The 17,710-nt window shown below is 37.4% G+C and overlaps 1 protein-coding gene across 2 annotated transcripts; it reads right to left on the bottom strand.

Annotated features, from left to right (window-relative positions):
- Positions 1 to 4,396: 4,396 nt before the first annotated feature.
- Positions 4,397 to 12,227, bottom strand: en1a (engrailed homeobox 1a). Of its 2 annotated transcripts, XM_053681064.1 has the most exons (3): positions 12,051 to 12,227; positions 8,661 to 9,220; positions 4,397 to 5,104 (listed from the first exon to the last, which is right to left on the bottom strand). In XM_053681064.1, exons 2-3 carry the CDS (start codon positions 9,145 to 9,147, stop codon positions 4,794 to 4,796), a joined length of 798 nt encoding a protein of 265 aa, XP_053537039.1. In that variant the 5' UTR covers positions 9,148 to 9,220; positions 12,051 to 12,227; the 3' UTR covers positions 4,397 to 4,793. The 2 variants fall into 2 exon arrangements, with proteins under 2 accessions (XP_053537039.1, XP_017324760.1); XM_017469271.3 differs by lacking the exon at positions 12,051 to 12,227 and having other exon boundaries at positions 8,661 to 9,559.
- Positions 12,228 to 17,710: the final 5,483 nt, after the last annotated feature.

Raw genomic sequence — 17,710 nt, 5'->3', positions numbered from 1 at the left:
TGTGTGTGTGTGTGTGTGTGAGAGAGAGAGAGAGAGAGAGAGAGAGAGAGAGAGAGAGAGAGAGAGAGTGCTGTTCCTCCATCCTTGTCTGTTTGGGCTGCGGTATTTTTGGAGCTGAGGAGCGTGGCTAACAGGTTTAACACCAGTCCCGCTGCACAGTGTGTGGTCCGGACGCAGTTTAACCATTAGCCGCATCTGTCTCTGAGAGGGTGTAAAGCCATGCCATGCCTAAATCTGTTCGTTATGTGTAAAAGCGGTGGAACGGCCTGCTGAAATCACAACCTGATATAAATCAGAACAAGCGGTAGTTTATGGTCATCTTACTGAAAGTATGTTAAGGTTAAAGCGATAGAGCTAGCTATATGATTGTTTCTGGTTTTCTTTCTTTTGTGTGTGTGTGTGTGTGTGTGTGTGTGTGTGTGTGTGTGTGTGTGTGTGTGTTCATTTAAGGAAAAAGATGTGGTCGATGTCTGCATCCTTTATAGTCTATTCCAGCAGACAAGACTGCTTCTGAAATTAGAATGTTTTGTGTTAAAATTGATACTCTCTAGGGAATTTATAAGGAACAACCATAGAATTGGATAGAATTTATTAGATTTGACTTAGATTAGAAATTGTCCTAAGTGCAAGTTTAATTCAGGAAAAGTAGTGTATTGTGCATTTTACATAGGCTGTATATAGTAATATATGTATTACTGCAAAGTGTCATGAAATGTTCTAATCAGGCCCGGATTAAGAATTCAGAGGCCCCTGGGCACAATGTCTTGTAGCCCCTTACACTAATTGACATTAGCAGCATTTTCTTAGCGATATGCTATTTACACTACGAGAAAAATAAATAGCGATATATTCTATTTACACTAGCTATATAACAGCAGCACTTCTTTGCAATAAGTGCAAATTGTTGTTAGATGCTCTTTATACTTATAATTTTGTATAATAGACATTTTTTTCTTCCCGTCGCTTGGGCCCCAATTGCGCATGGGCCCCTGGGCCCGTGTCCATAATGCCCATTGGATAATCCGGCCCAGGTTCTAATACCGTCAGCTAAATAATATTCTGTTTATAGGCAATATGCGCCTATTATAAATGGAGCTAAACGTAAACATGGAAGCTGCACTCTTATGGGCCAGTGTAAACATGTAGTCACATTCACTAAATAGTCTAGTTTACATCTAAACCCATTGTCATGTTTCGTTCACTCAAGTAGCCTACAATAACACGCAATGTCGACAGCAAGCTGAATTGGTCAGCTATGCCTCTATAATGTTTTATTTATTTACTTATTGATAAGTTTCATAGCAAGGTCTCTGGGTCTTAATTCTGAAGGTCCCTAGTTTGTGCGATGTGCTGGAGCAGAATTGTTCTGTGTTCTTGGAATGTGTTTTGAGCATTCCTAATCACCCCGCCTTTCACCCTCACTCTCTCTCTCTCGGGTCTTCTTCTTATTATTATCTGGTAGAATAAAGACGTCTTCTTTAGTTCTTATATAACTCGAACCTACGTAATAGATGTTCGGGTTTTATCTGTGACCTGTTCCTACTGATATTTATCATTCTTTATCAATATTATCTGTGTGCATATATACCATGCTTTCTGAACATTAAAACTAAGAAGCCTTTGCACTGAACTCAGTGTGTCTATGTAAACTTCTTCCTGAATTCAGACAGGGGGAAATCAGTCAGAGCAGGGTTCAAATTCTGGTTCTCTGACTGGTATCGAACAAGAGCTTAACATTTATTTATGCATTTCTTTCTTTCTTTCTTTCTTTGTTTGTTTATTTATTTATTTAGCATCGCCTTCTTTACGCGCACTGTTCTATCTGCTGGAAACTAGTCTAATGTGGCGCGCGCGGCGGGTGTCGGATGAGTCCTGTGGTGTTGAGTTCAGTTGAGTGTTTAGCCTGGCATAAGCTTATAGACAACTTAAGCCATTATAGACAACTTAAAATTTAGTGCCATGGTTCACAATGTGCATGGGAATCACGGAGCGCGTAAAGCAAAGGTCATCCTTGAGTCTGCGTTTTTAAAATGACGTTACAAGGTGTAGATCATTCATCAACCCCCATTATTATAGTTGTCCTATTATTTAGGCCTTGTTATTATTATATTTACCCTATTAGCCCAGTTGACTGCTTAATTGATTTGATACTGACCTTAAAAAAACAAAAACAAACAAACAAACAAAAAAAAAAACAGAAATGTTGCCATTTCGATTGTGATTGTAATTGTAATTAAACATAAAATGTGCTCTTCATAAACCAACAACCTTGTGATCTATATTCACAAGGTGGAGCTGTACTGCAATCGCAGGGCCGTGGACATGTTTTTAACTAGAACAGGCTACCAAAAGTTCAAGAGCTCCTGACGTTAAATATTTTTTTTTTAACACTTATAGCATGTAACATGGATTGGCATATAGCGTTGTCTTTTATAAAAGTTCAGTAAACTTCTCTTGATCAAATGTTTGAACTTGACAGTATTCGTGCGGTTCTGTCGAGCCTGTCTAGGCAAGCATAAATGTTTGAGCACAGCCTTACACACACACACACACACACACACACACACACACACACACACACACACACACACACACCAATCATTTTAGTTTCTTAGTTTCTTAGCAAGAATACACTGTGTAATGCAGTGCAGACCTGCAGCTTCAGCCTCAAGCCTTCTGAGACTATAGGTATAAACCTGAAAGACCATATCTGTTTGAAACTCTCTCTCTCTCTCTCTCTCTCTCTCTCTCTCTCTCTCTCTCTCTCTCTCTCTCTCTTTGTATGTGTGTGTGTGTGTGTGTGTGTGTGTGTGTGTGTGTGTGTGTGTGTGTGTGTGCTTGTTTGTGTGTGTGTGTGTGTTTGAGAGAGAGAGGGAGTGTGTGTGTGAGAGAGAGATTAATCTCTACATTCTACATTCATGTGTAGAGTGTAGAGATTCATTTGTGTGTGTGTGTGTGTGTGTGTCTGTGTGTGTGTGTGTGTGTATGAGAGAGAGAGAGAGAGAGAGAGAGAGAGAGAGAGTACACTGGGCAAAATGGAATGAGAGAAAAAAGTAAAACGCGCATTGCTCTTGCAGATTATTTCATCGTTATATTTTAAAGGATATGACGGTTTAGTTTGTAGCCTCAGGCAAAGCAGCTTGATAACATTGTCATCTGGATAAAGTGGGAAAATATCTTATTTTAATTTTTTGATTGATTAATTGCATCGGTTAATCTTTGACTAATGCAGTCACATCACTAATGCAGCAACAGGCGGACTAGACAAGATTTGGAGAGGCTACATTCATTTATTTCCACAATATAGCCATCGTTATAGTGCAATCCACAGCTTTGAACACCGTACATATAATGTAATTTATGGTTTATATATATATATATATATATATATATATATATATATATATATATATATATATATATCATTGCATTCATTATATCATATATCATTGCATATCATTGCATATCATTGATATATATATATATATATCATTGCACAGCCTATATATATATATATATCATTGCATTGTTTTATGCTGTGATAGTTTTACATTATTTTATGTCGTAAGCATTTGGTGCTTGTATGTTGTTTAACACTTTAACGTTTAATAACAACCACAAAACACACCAGTTTATGTACATTATTTAACATTAATCTCATTTGCAGTTTAGCCGAGTTTTGCGGAATGACCCGTAAACAAATTACGTCTTAATTAGTCTTATTTTCTATATAGCACATATGTCCTGAAATAATATTTGCTGGTTGGAATGCAAAACTCAGTAGGTTAAAAAAAAACATTTCTCAAATAAGATTTTACAATGATCAAATGGCACATAATCTATCTAGACGTACAGGAGATATACACATACACACACTTGTATGAATGTGTGTGTGTGCTATTTTTCTCCTGGAGGTCTAGAAATGTGCCATTTGACAATTGTAAAATCTATAATAACATATTGAATTATGTAATAACAATATATAATTTAATAATAAAAATATATCATATTTTATATTTAAAATACTTTACAAGGCTTTTATATATATATATATATATATATATATATATATATATATATATATATATATATATATATATATATATATATATATATATATACACATAGGCCTAATTAATTCTTAAATAGATTACTATTGCACAATACAGCAGCGCAGACTGAACAGCTAAAAGACAGCTTAAATGCCACTTTAATATGCAGTGTAATGCAAGGTTATATTCTGTGTGCATAGTGTGAGTGATATTTACTGGTGATTGTCAGGTGTGATAGGCCTGTTTAGAAGAAGTGGAATTAGGAAAATCTCCAAGACTGGAGCATTTTATCCTATTAAACACACAACATTTATTTTCATATAAAAAGAAGGAAAAAATATATCTCCCGTATATAAAAGTGTTTATTTGAACATAACAGTTCATATCTCAAGTAGAAGGCTAAAATTAGCAAAATCTTTGGCATGAGACTGAGATATTTGCAAATCTGATAGTCTGGTGGAATTTAAAAAATGTAATTGATATTGACATAACGTTAGACATAAAAACACACAGATAGACATAGCCCCATGATCGAAAAATATAGATGTGGGCCCTACAGTATGTGTTACAGGTATATTTGACAATAATACGAATTAGTGGTTATTTAATATGGGTTTTTCAAACTTCTTTTCAGACACATCGATGTGCAGCGTTTCCTCACTTTTTTTTTAATCAAGAGGGCAAACGCAGTCCTGCTGTTCAGTTTGTGAGTTAGTCCAGCTTCATGCCTCTCTCAGGCCTTTAGTCACTGTCGCCTTGGATGGTGGTGGTGGAGTGGTTGTACAGTCCCTGCGCCATCAAATGCAGCGCCAGTGAATTTTTGTAACCGCTGGCTTTTTTGATCTTGGCGCGTTTGTTCTGAAACCAGATTTTGATCTGCGACTCGTTGAGGTTCAGCTCGTGGGCGAGGGTCTGCCGCTGCTGCTCTGTGATGTACCGGTTCATCTGGAACTCCGCTTTCAGCCGCTGCAGCTGCTCAGCCGTAAACGCCGTCCTGGGCCGCTTATTCTCCATCTGGCTCTTCTTTTTCTTCAGTTTGCGGGTCCTTGGGCCTGGTGTGAATACAACAATGAGACGAATCCATGAATATCAAACGGAATACTAAACTCATGAAGCCAAACGAAAATGATAAGTTGCTGGAAAAACGATTTTATTATTAATATTATTCTAAATAAAAGGTTAGATGGCGCGTACATTGCACACATTTACAATTACATTAGGCTACATGTACATGTACATTTCAAATGGTAATAAAATGACTGGTATGCCTGCCCAACCAAGTATGTTATACTACTACTACTACTAGCACTAATAATAATAATAATAATAATAATAATAATAATAATAATAATAATAATAATAATTATTATTATTATCATCATCATCATCATCATAACCATCATCATCATTATTATTATTATTATTATTATTATTATTATTAGCAGCAGTAGTAGTAGTAGTAGTAGGTATTTACTACTGTGTAGCTTTTTCTAAGTCTTTTGAGTTGGAAGCATAATACTTCCAAGTGTGAGAAAAGATATCTTTTGGAATATCTCCCTATTAGCTGCAGTTTAATTTTAATGGCTGCTGTACTGTTTGTCGACACCATGGCTGCTTTTTATTTTATATTCATTTTTTATTTTTTATTTTTTGCAGCTCTTTCTGAGATTCAAATATCAGGTTGTGCGAAAGCTCACCAACTTACGAAGGAAGGACGACGAGGTCGAGTTTAGATGATTACACAAAACAGATTAATAACAGGCTATAACTATTTCCCGACTCAAATGCTGACGAAGACATGCAGGTTAAACGCCGTGTGTGAAGCATATGTAAATAAATAAAAGCCTTCCAGCAAATAATGTTGCTCAGTGGTTATGACTATATATATATATATATATATTTCTAGATAATACTGAAGTAGTTTATTATTATTATTATTATTATTATTATTATTATTATTATGTTCAAAATGTTTTATTTTAAGTAGGCTCACTGTGTCCCTATTTTTGCTTTTTCTTTCTTGCCGCAATCAAATAGGTTAGGCTACTGGGTTTATTTACAGTCACTCTACAGGGTTCAAATTAAAACTGGCCTGACAATATTAACCGATATAATATCCCATTCCTCACATTTCAAATGACTGGCCTCCAAACCCTAGTCTCCATTCAGCAGCTTATTTATCTATAGATCAGAAATCAAACCCAGTAAGTGTACTTGTGTAAATCTCCTGACGTGCTTCATAAAGTGCATTCCAGTTTCCCTACACTGAACTTCTGTTAGTTTCACTTAAACGACCTAAACTCCGGCCTGACCTGAAGCTGCGACTAATTAGATGTGAAACGTTTTCAGTGTCTCATTAAATCGACTTTATGTATGACTATCACATTTCAGTGTTAGTTACTGTTTAACTAATAAGTATAAATGTTATTCAGTATCTATCTAATCTCTATTACCTGTTAACTGGCTAATTAGACACTAAAATCATTCAACATCATTTTAAAGACATCAGTATTTAGAGAATAGTCATTTCCGTTTCGAATTCCTATTTCCTATTAGGAATTCGAATTAAACGAATTCCTAATCAGTTATCTAAACAGAAATTAGTCTATAGCGGAGATGAGTCAAGTCTCAGGTCTAGGCGATTCATTTGTTTGACACCGGGATATACAGGCTAGTAACACACTTACAATGCAAACTAACCAACAGTTCAGACAGTTCACCAGTTGTTTATGTGGCTTATAAAACTTGACGTTACTTTGCCAACGTCCTTTATTTAGATTCTGACGCTTAGATCACATACATCACAACGTTTTCGTAGCCGAACGTTATATTATCGTTATATTGAAGCAGGAGCATGGGTTAAAAACATCGAGGGGTTCTGGTGTGGGGGGTCTTATTTATTTATTTATTTGTATTTATTACATCTGAATATTTACAACCGCCATTCCAGCATTTGATATTACAATTAAGAACCTGAAAGAACTAAGCACTCTTTATTAACCAATTTACTTAGGACAAACTTTTTAACCAATATATATAGGCCTATGCTAGAAAACGAATGTTTGGGAATCTAAAATGTTTTTTTCTGACTTGATAATGTAGAAGTTATAAAATAAATAATCTATAACAAAGTTTGTACAAAAAAATAGGGTGCCTAAAACTTTTGCACAGAACTGTAAAGCCTATATCGCACATCAGTGCTAAATGAAAATGCATATTTTGTATATTGGCTCCACACATATACAGTGTTCTCCATTAGATTGAACTATTAAACTGATATTCAGTGCAAAAAGTTCAGATTTTAAGGAACTGCTAAACAACAGCTGAAACAAACACTACAGAATAAAAGTCTGCCACAGAAACATGAATGCAATCGGGTTTTCTATTGTTCATGTTTTTATATTTATTTGTTTGTTCGTTTTTACAGTGGGTTAAGCTAATAAAATTAGGCGAATTATTAATAATTTCTATCACGACACATCAGCATGCTCTCCACACTGTTTTAGGATGAGACATAACAATAATAGTTCCAGCTTGCCGTGTGTATAGCCAGGAAGACAAATCTATCCTTAATAACAACACTGTATCAGCTCTATTAACATTAGTTCCTTAATCATGCATGCACTCTATTTATCGTACGAGGACAAAAAGCCATGCCCCTGTGTGGCGTGTTTTGGATAGCCTATAGTTTTAGAAATTGGACACTGTGGTTACCTTTTTCGCATTTTCTGTAACCAAATCAAAAATTTAAAGTGTTGAGCGAACTGCAATAATTCTGCACATGGAAATCACGAAAATTTACTATTGCATTGTTTTGGCGGTCCTAATATATTATGGGTTTTTTTTGTCCCATGTTTTTTTATCCTGGTCGATATTTCACGAGTCTTCAGACACGAGCCAAATCATAAGTCAGTCAAGTCTCTAGAATTTTGTTTGAAAATGATTATTATTCTTCATAATCAAATATTAGATAGTGCTTATTATATACAAATGCTGGTGAAATTATTAAGTAATGCCCGTGTTAAAACATGCAAAATAATTTAAAACTATTTCCAATATTGCAAATTAAAATGAATATAAAGTTAAAGCGCCACCAGCTACATTTTGGAGCGTGTGGTTATGATGTTAATCTATTAACCCAGGTTAACGAATAAAATCCTGACATTTTAATATAATTCTAGGTAAATGTTTATCCTTCTTGACAAATATGATAGACATCTATTAACACACGAGTTCAAATTAAAATGCATAAAAAACGATGGCACTTACTGGCAGGATTATATAGACCTACGATTGCTAAATAATTAACAGGCCTATATTCCTTAACAACATAAATAGATGAACCTAGCCCTTTATGCATATCAGTTTACAAGAAATCCTAATACTGTAAATATAACGTTTCACATATACGTACGTATTTGAGGTTACAGTCAAAATTAGAACTAACTCCTCAAAGCCTAGTAAATTGTCCATTTTATTTATTTGTTTGTTTGTCTGTTTTATTTTTATTTAAGACATTTTCTACGTTAAAACTATATTAGACCTCGTATCTTTACCATTCCCCAAGTAGTTGTGAAGTAAAACAGTTGTAATGACCCGTTGCCTTACCGGATGAAGGTCGGTCTGAATATCTGGTGCAGTAAACCCAGGCGGGCCAAAGAAGCGCGCGAGGGTCCTTACCGCCCGCAGCTTCTCCGCTAGCGAGCTCTGCGCCTTGCGCTGATTCTCTAGCATGGTCTGGCATTCTCGATTTGTCATCTCTGGACTCTCTGTGGCTTGATGGTGACGAGGCCGAAGAGGACGTGCAAGAGGAAACGCTGTCGGTGTAATCTGGGCATGGAGTTCCGGGCGGTGCGGGCCTATCCTGCCCGCCCCTGTCAGAGTGATTAGGCCGCTCCCTGGTTCCTGTTCCCGGATCCTTCTTGCAGCCAAAGTCAGGACGGAGTATGTCATCGATGAAAAAGTTAGAGGTCCTGTGAGCTGGATGTAATTCAGGGTGCAGCAGAGGCGGCGGTGGGGACACCAGGCTCAGGGACAGAGACCCACTGTCCGCTTCACTCGGGTCCCGACTGGCTGGATCGTGCAGATCTTCCATGATTGACGGCTGCAATGTCTTTCTTCGCTTTCCAATACTGGCACCAGTCGGGTCTGGAACCAGCTACTCTTTCCTGAATGTGACGAGGCATACGGCGTTCAGAAATGTTATCTAAGGCGACGCGCTAATTGCCTGAGCGGATTGGAGCGCATTTTAATAGTCAGCTCGTCGACACGCCTCGGAAACCGAGCTTGCGCGTGCTTGCCGCATCCGTGTTTTGACAGGACTGACAGCGCATGGTGCGCAGCCTTCCCGCACCCTCCGCGACGTCTCCACAATTTATGACACTGGGGCAATCATGAACTCTGTTAGCCCAAGGATCTATCCCAATCTCGGACTCATTTAAGCCGGAAACAACGTCAGCTCACTCTATGTTTTGGGAGCCTATCTATGAGCGAGGCACTCTCTGCCACGTGTGTCTCCGTCCAATGCCGAATGGCTTCTGTTAGAGAGTTCTAGACGCGCTCAAAGCATTTGATCTCAAAAAAGCACACAGCCCGACTTTCCTTCTGAGCTACAGAAGTGCAGAGGGCTAATAGGCCTAAACATTCACAGTATGCTACCAAGCACGTGCGCGGGGTAATGTCGTATAATATAATATAATATAATATAATATAATATAATATAATATAATATAATATAATATAATATAATATATTAATTAGTCTAATTTTTATAATAATAATAATAATAATAATAATAATAATAATAATAATAATAATAATAATAATAATGAGCCTAACACAGTTAATAGTGATAGTAATAAGACTGTAACGACTCACTTACTGAAAATTCATTGGTTGATAAATATGAAACTTGTGCACGGCTTTGTGTTGTAATAAATTATGTCTCGGCGTGGGCAGGTCTGAGAACTCTATCCACAGCACTATTTGTTGGAAGGTAATTAAATTCTAATTAGGACACCACGGTTTGCCCGTTTTGTGAGTCAGCTCCATTCAGGCGCTTAATGGCCGAACAGCCTGCTATCTCTCCTGCAGGAAGCGCATCGAGAGCGTCCGTGAGAGATAATTTATAGGGTTTAATTACTCCGCATTCAGCGCGATCAGCTAGGCGTTCATCATGTTGCAGTGAATAGAGTAGAGTGAGACCCGCCGCTTAATCACGCGCGAGCGGGGACGAGTTTCCGCTGCCCCGCGTTCCACAGACGCTGCGCACTAACCCAGGGTTCACAGAGACAACATTTATATACCGGACTTGATTGACGCTTAAGCGTTTAGTGATTAATTTCAGCGCGTTGTATAAAAACATGATAAATGTCGTTTTCAACGCGGGAAAACATTGCTTAATGTGCAGCTAAATATGCTGCCCAGCTCAACTTGTTCCCATGAGAAATGACTGAAACATTGAGAACTTACTGCAAATGCAGCATACGTCTAGTGCAACTCTGATGAAATTAGACATGATGTAGGCTAGTTTTCTCACTTTAATTAATGCACATGGTTCATGCTTATTAAACGATTTAATTCAAGCAGTAGATTAACGTCTGATAGTAAGTGCCGGGTTCAGCAAGAGAAAATAAGCCCAAAATAAGGGTTATGAAGGATAAATTAATTATATGACTGTTTTGTTCGTTGGTCAATTGTAGCATGGAAATAGTAGATTCGCAAGTATTCAGCTGTTTAATTTCTAGAAATATTCGATTGCTTCGTGATCGTAATTTAATTTATTTTTAGTATTATTCAGGGATCTTCTGGATGTAGAAGTACACTGTATGTAATTTACGCGAATGATAATAATACTGTTGTGCATGCACGAGGATTTCATTTGATCGTGGAACCTCCGAGCTGTGCGTGACTGCGGGTTTATTCATGCGGCAAAAACGGTCACCCTGCAATCAATCACACAACACACGTGACAAGACACACCTCCATCTATTCTATTCTATTCTATTCTATTCTATTCTATTCTATTCTATAAAAATACAGAAATAGCCTACGTTATAAGGCATAACCTGCAATGGCAAAAAATTTAATAAATAAGTTTTGATTATGTCTCAGTCCAATGCCGAAACTCTTCTTTTAGAGAGAGTTCTGGACGCGTGATTGAGCTTAATTTTTTTTCGTATTGGTACGTTGAGGGCCATGTTCTTTTGTAAAAAAAAAAAAAAAAAAAAAAAAAAAGTAAAAAAAAAGCTCACAGGCACTGCGGTGGATGCAAAAAAAAATATCCAACAATAAACAAACAAACAAACAAAAACCTTTCACCTCTTGTTTAAGGTGGTAAACTGAGCAAGGAAATGACTATCGCCAACTTACAACTAGGCCTTCATTACTTTTCTTTTTATTGTAAGCGCTCTTCCATTATCATACAGAAATCATTCGTTTGAAATCTGACATTTCTGTATCTATATAATACAATAATTCGTAGACTTAAATTTAATGCGTTTAATTTGTTCGACTACAGACGAACTACTTAAAACTACTACTTTTACTTTATTTTATTCGATTTTTTGTTTTATTTTGACAATCGACTTAAAGAAAGTTAATCTACTGCGATTTCATAGCTCAGAGTTTATGCATATAAGAGAGACGCACTCCAACTATCAGCAAATGCGGATTGTTTTCAATTACCAGAGATTATTTGGTGTAAAGAGGGAGAATTTGTTTACAACCCCAATTCCAAAAAAGTTGGGACGCTGTGTAAAATGTAAAAAAAAAACAGAATGCAATTATCTGCATATCATAAACCAATGTTATTCACAATAGAACATAGAAAACATTGCCTATGAAATGTTTAAACTGAGTAGGCTAAATGTACCATTAAAAAAAAAAAATAAGGTAAGTTTGAATTTGATGGCCGCAACACGTCTCAACAAAGTTGGGACGGGGGCAACAAAAATATAAAATATATATATATATTTTTTAATGTGTTGAACAACCTACCTTCAAGCACGTGCAGAAACTCCATAGTGCACCTCTCACTCCATCTACTGGCGAATGAAAATTGAACTAGCGCTCCATGCACCATGTTGGCAGGGCAAAATGTGAATATGTGTCTAAACAGTGAATGAATATAATAAGCTTTCAGGTTGCCATTTAGCATTAATCTTCGTATACAAGTAAGACACTGCAGTTAAATCCAGCGGGACCAGTATTATATGCATAATAGTTATTGTAGGCTAAGTGTAACATTCTTGAAATATTAAACATTAAGAATGACCTAGGTTTGTTTTGAGAGTACTAAACAATAACTGGTGCCATATAAGCATTAAACCCCCAAATTCACCCGACTAGTTTACAAGGTGACTGATTTACAAACGTACTTTCAAGAATTAAATGACGCAATAGTGCTGACAGATGCTAGTTAATTTTATGTTTAGAATTTTCTCAGATTATTATGTGCTCTTCAAACCTAGGAACCAGGGGCATAACCTGGCCTGGCCATTGGGGGCTGTAACCCCGAATATCTTTTCTTTAGCCCCAAATAATTCTCCGCTTGGAACAGTTTGTCACTGCGTAACCGAACATTGGTAAAAGAACACGGCAGTGAACGGACTGTTGGTTTTTGTCTTTAGTGAACGGAGGCAAGTGCAATCAGACATGGTTTACAGGAAAATACATGGAAATACTTGTGTTTTTTTGGTTGACAGCTCTCAATTCTGCCAAAAACTAGATCATACAGTCAGTGTAAGGAAAAAATGGATTTTCACAGTTTTTAAAACAAGTAAACAGGTTGAAACAGAAACATCATCTGATGCTGAGCAGTAAAACAATGTGTGTAAATGTCTATATGAGTTCCAGTTTATGTGAACATGATATGAGCAGAGCATAAGGACAGATAATGTAATTTGCATGGCACTGTAGCAGCTAAACCCATACAATCATAGCTTAGTTGTGCCTCCCCTTGGTTAGCAACACCAAACTAGCCTAGTCTCGTGTTAGATAGGCAAAAAGTTTTATAGTTTATTGGTCTGGTAGTCCTGCAAACTGTGAAAACGCTTGCAAGTTTTATAATAAATCCAACTTTCTGCCTGATTATGTCATACATTGATAGCTAAGTTACCACAGCTTCCACAAAACAAAACTTACTACTTACAGGTTACTAGCTAAGTTGATAATTTTGAGCTGGAGAACTGACACTATTTTTGTGTCTACTGATACAAATATAGATGAGCTATACCGGATAGAGAGGGAACAGTAGATACAGAAGGAAATGAGACAAAAGAGGGTGATAAAATAGACAGTAGAGATGAGAGAGACCAGAAAAGAGGGCAGCTAATATCCCAAGAGGCAACAGGAAACATCCCAACTGAATTCACTGATTTGTGGACTGCAGATACAGGGCCAATGCAAGTAAAACATCACTGTTTTCCATGCTTTCAGCAGGTTTGACCAGCAAAAAAAAAAATTCCAACCAAGCTGGTATGGTATATTTGAGTGGCTGGAATACTCTAACTTCCAATGCAGTATTCTGCTTCATGTGCATATTAAATGGCAAACCAAACAAGCAAGGGATCAAAAGGATGCACTCACCAGCACAGGTTACACAAATTGGAAGAAAGCCTTAGGTTCTTTTAGGAAGCATGAAAAATCCAACATGCACAAGACCTCAGTGATGTGTTGGAAGAGCTTTAAAGCTACACAGGTCTACAGGGACATCATGTAGCAGATACAAGCTGCAAACATCAGTGAGATTGTGAATTGTAGGGAGTATCTCAGACGTATAGCAACAGTGACAGCCTTTCTTGGGAAGCAGGGGATTGCATTTCGAGGTCACATTGAAACGCCAGACAGTGACAATAAAGGGAATTTTATGGAGTGCATGCAGCTTCTTGAGCAGTTTGATCCTTTCCTGAAAACATACAGATCGCCAACATATTAAACCTACCTCTCAGCATTATCCCAATATGAAATAATTCAAAACACCTCTGATGTTATAACTTCAATAATCGTCTCTGAGATTAAAGAGGCAAAAATGTACTCGATTTTGTTGGATAAAACAAGGGATCACCGTTTGCAGCAGCTTACATTCTGTGTGCAATAAGTTAGCTCACAGGGCTTGCTGAAAGATAGATTCCGTGGATTTTCCCGGATTGAGGCATTTGATGCCTCCATCACTGACACCATACGCAACTTGAGAAACATGGAATAAGACAACTTACATGCTTTGCTCAATCCTATGGTGGTGCTTCTGTTATGAGTGGAGCAGTATGAGGTGTTCAAGCTCAATTCAGACAAAAGCATCCAGAGGCACTGCTATGCCCATGAGCTTAAGCTTAGCCTTTGCTCCACTTGCAAAGCCATCCCAGAGGCATGTGACTTCTTTGATCTCCTGGAGTGTCTCTACTCTTTCTTTTCCACATCTCTTGTCCACCATCATAAATTACAAACCTTAAAGAAGCAACTAGGTTAGGGGATAACTTGTCCAGCTTTCCAAGACTCGTTGGGAAAAATTTTGTTGGGCATACAGGCATGTTACCCTGCCTCAGAACAGTTCCTGAATGAAGAGGCACTCAAAAAACTTGCTAAATATTACAGCATCCACCTACAGCCTGAAGAGTTTACTGTCGCAAAGCACTCCCTTCACAGAAAAATAAGACATAGTACCTAGCATTCAATGTGTCTTTCCCTTTTGTATGGCGAGATGTTCTTAAAGCCAACTTTCAAGCTTCTTTGACCATCTCAGTCACCAGCTGCAGTTGTGAATGGTCTTTCAATGCCCTGCACCAACTGCACACATGCCTGAGAAATACAGTGGGCCAGGACCAGCTAAGTAATTTGGCTATAATGTCAATTGAGAGGGAGATGTTGGCTGATGTGGACCATGGGGAGGTCATCGACAGATTTGCAAAGCTAAAAACAAGAGGCTTCAGCCTAGCACTTCCACCCTCAAAGCACTAGGAAGAGAAGCATGGACAGTAAAGAGATTCAGCGATTCAGTTTCATAATGTCACCACCCCTTCCTTCCCTTCTACCCCTCGAATTCATGCCCTCACATATACAGTTACACACTAAGCACACATATAATATATTTTTCTCAATATAACAAAAATTAAAGGCCTACTCTATCTTCATTTCCATTCAGTATGAAGTAGCCTATATAGCCTACTTTTATGGATGGGAAATTAGACTATTTAACAAACTCATTGGCAATATAGTAAATTAAATACAGTATCAGCAATATCAGCTACCACATTGTTGGGTTTTGTTTTATTACTTTACTTTTCCATAGCCTACTATTTGTCATAGTCTTTTCATAATGTATGATAGGCATATGCACTCATCTATGTTTTTTGGGGGGGGTCAGAATTATAGCCTGGAAAGCTTCTAGAAGGACCTGTTGCTGTAAATATTTGGATGTTATTAGTTCGCAGATTATGGGCTTCCTTCACTTTAGCTAAAAAATGTAAGAATCCCTGATTATTGATCATGATAATTATAAAAATGTCTATTTTAGTGACAAATTTACTATTTAACTTACTATTAATCATTAATATATTTAAAGACTGTTCTCACTTCCTTGCAAGCACCGTTTATTAGCTTCAGCAAACATAGTTGTCTTTCTTTCTAATTGCAAATAAATTCAGTCATTTAATTTCATTTTAACCTTATGTCCTACTCATATTGTAGCCTGGGCAAGTTGGTTTGTGCCAATACTGAAGTAGGCGGAAATTTAACCAGATAATATAATTTAAAAGAAAGAATTCAGTCATTGTCAGTCATTTATTTTATTTTTAATATTTTCTCATGTTTTACTACCTGCACCACTGAGGTGGGACTTGTGGTTCATATCAAGTGGGTCTATCAACAATGATTTTGCAACCAGATTATGAAAGTTTACTTAATCATTTAGTTAGTCATTTTCAACTATCATTTGTGAAATTGGCATTGTATTACGGATTTTGATGATTTTCCATCATGTAGGCTTAATAATAATGGTAGTAGGTATCGGATATGATGCTGGGTGAGACATTTGACTGGCTGAAATGTTCATGTGCAGATTATATGGTAAATCAAATACAAATGTTCCTTCCTTCTCTCTTTAAAGCAATTAGCCCTCATATGCAATAAAATAAATTATGGAAACAATCTATTTAGAAGTACATTTAAAAAAAAAAAATTGACTGAGAAGAATCTCAGCCCCGGATGATTAACAGTACAGCTAACACCTCGTGCTACATTACAGATTTCCACACACACATATCCAGATTTTCTGAAGGGACACAGCATTCAATAGAAAAATTTTTCTTCTCTGCAAACACACCTAACTAATTTACATGGCACTTACCAATGCTTTTATCCAAAGCAACCCAGAATTGAGGTGTATTGCAGTCCAATCTTGATTCTATTTGTTAAAATAAAAGTCAAAGCAGGTGTGCTGGAGCACAGAAAACTGTCAAGTCAGTCAAATTAGGTTTGTTTGTTCGTTTATTTATTTGTTTATTTTTAAAATGCTTGCTTTACGTGCTTTTGTAAATGTTTACAAGCTTTTTAAACACTCCCAGCTTTAGTTGGTCTGAAATAATTAAATGGGGGGTGAATTCAGGTATACTGGAACATCAGGTAAATTTTACCTTAGCAGCATTTTCTGACTTATAACTGAGTCAGAACTTTAGACAATGTGGAAATTCACAAAATGAATTCATCCTACCTTTCTTCTAATAAATACTGTCAATTTCAATACTCAAGACTACTATATATATATATAAAAAAAAAACAGCCACTAGGTGGCGGACTAGACTAAAGTTCCAAAAGGCGTATTGTTATTTGGCTGATATTTGGTTCCCTTGGTTTCTATTTATGTCCTAAGGACAATTTTGCCTTTAATCTTGGCATTGTGAACTAAAGAAGTAAAGAATTCAGGCTGAAAATACTGAAATCAGTTCCATGCAGTACACTGGATGCATTGGATTCATTTGACTGTGCTTATATATATATATATATATATATATATATATATATATATATATATATATATATATATATAAATATATATATATATCACCATACATCCATTTCCTAGACTGCTTATCCTACAGGCTCACGGGGACCCTGGAACCTATCCCACCTAGCCTGGGCCACTGCCATGTGTGAGAGGCAGATAGCTCTGTGGCCCTCTCTCTTCCTTCACCGCAGAACTTTGGACGGTTTTTGACCACCCCGTGCAAGGGAAGGAGGCCGAAAACCACCTGCTTTTCCTCTGCTAGGGGCCTTGCAGTGTGGCGGAGTATTTGGCTGAGTTCTGTGTCCTGGCCACCGAGTCTGGGTTGAATGAGGAGGTGCTCCAGGGAGTGTTGCTGAACGGCCTCAGCAAGCAGGTGAAGGATGAGCTTGACGTGAAAGATGAGTCTGACTCTCTCAACATGCTGATTTCCCTTGCCATCCGGCTGGATAATCACTTGCGACAGCAGCACCAGAACAGAGCCAGCCAGTCCCTGCACCATATACGCCTGTAATAAGGCCTTACACCACCTGTCTGCCAGCCTACTATGACCGCTGTTTGTTTCCCAGTCACCCCTGGTCTCACATTGCCTCGGACTTTGTCACCAGTCTACCCCCTTCCCAAGGTAACACTGTCATCCCCACCATAGTAGACCGGTTCT

Source organism: Ictalurus punctatus, chromosome 6 (assembly GCF_001660625.3).
Source record: "Ictalurus punctatus breed USDA103 chromosome 6, Coco_2.0, whole genome shotgun sequence".
NCBI lineage: Eukaryota > Metazoa > Chordata > Actinopteri > Siluriformes > Ictaluridae > Ictalurus > Ictalurus punctatus.
This window is presented reverse-complemented; position numbering and strand designations above follow the sequence as displayed.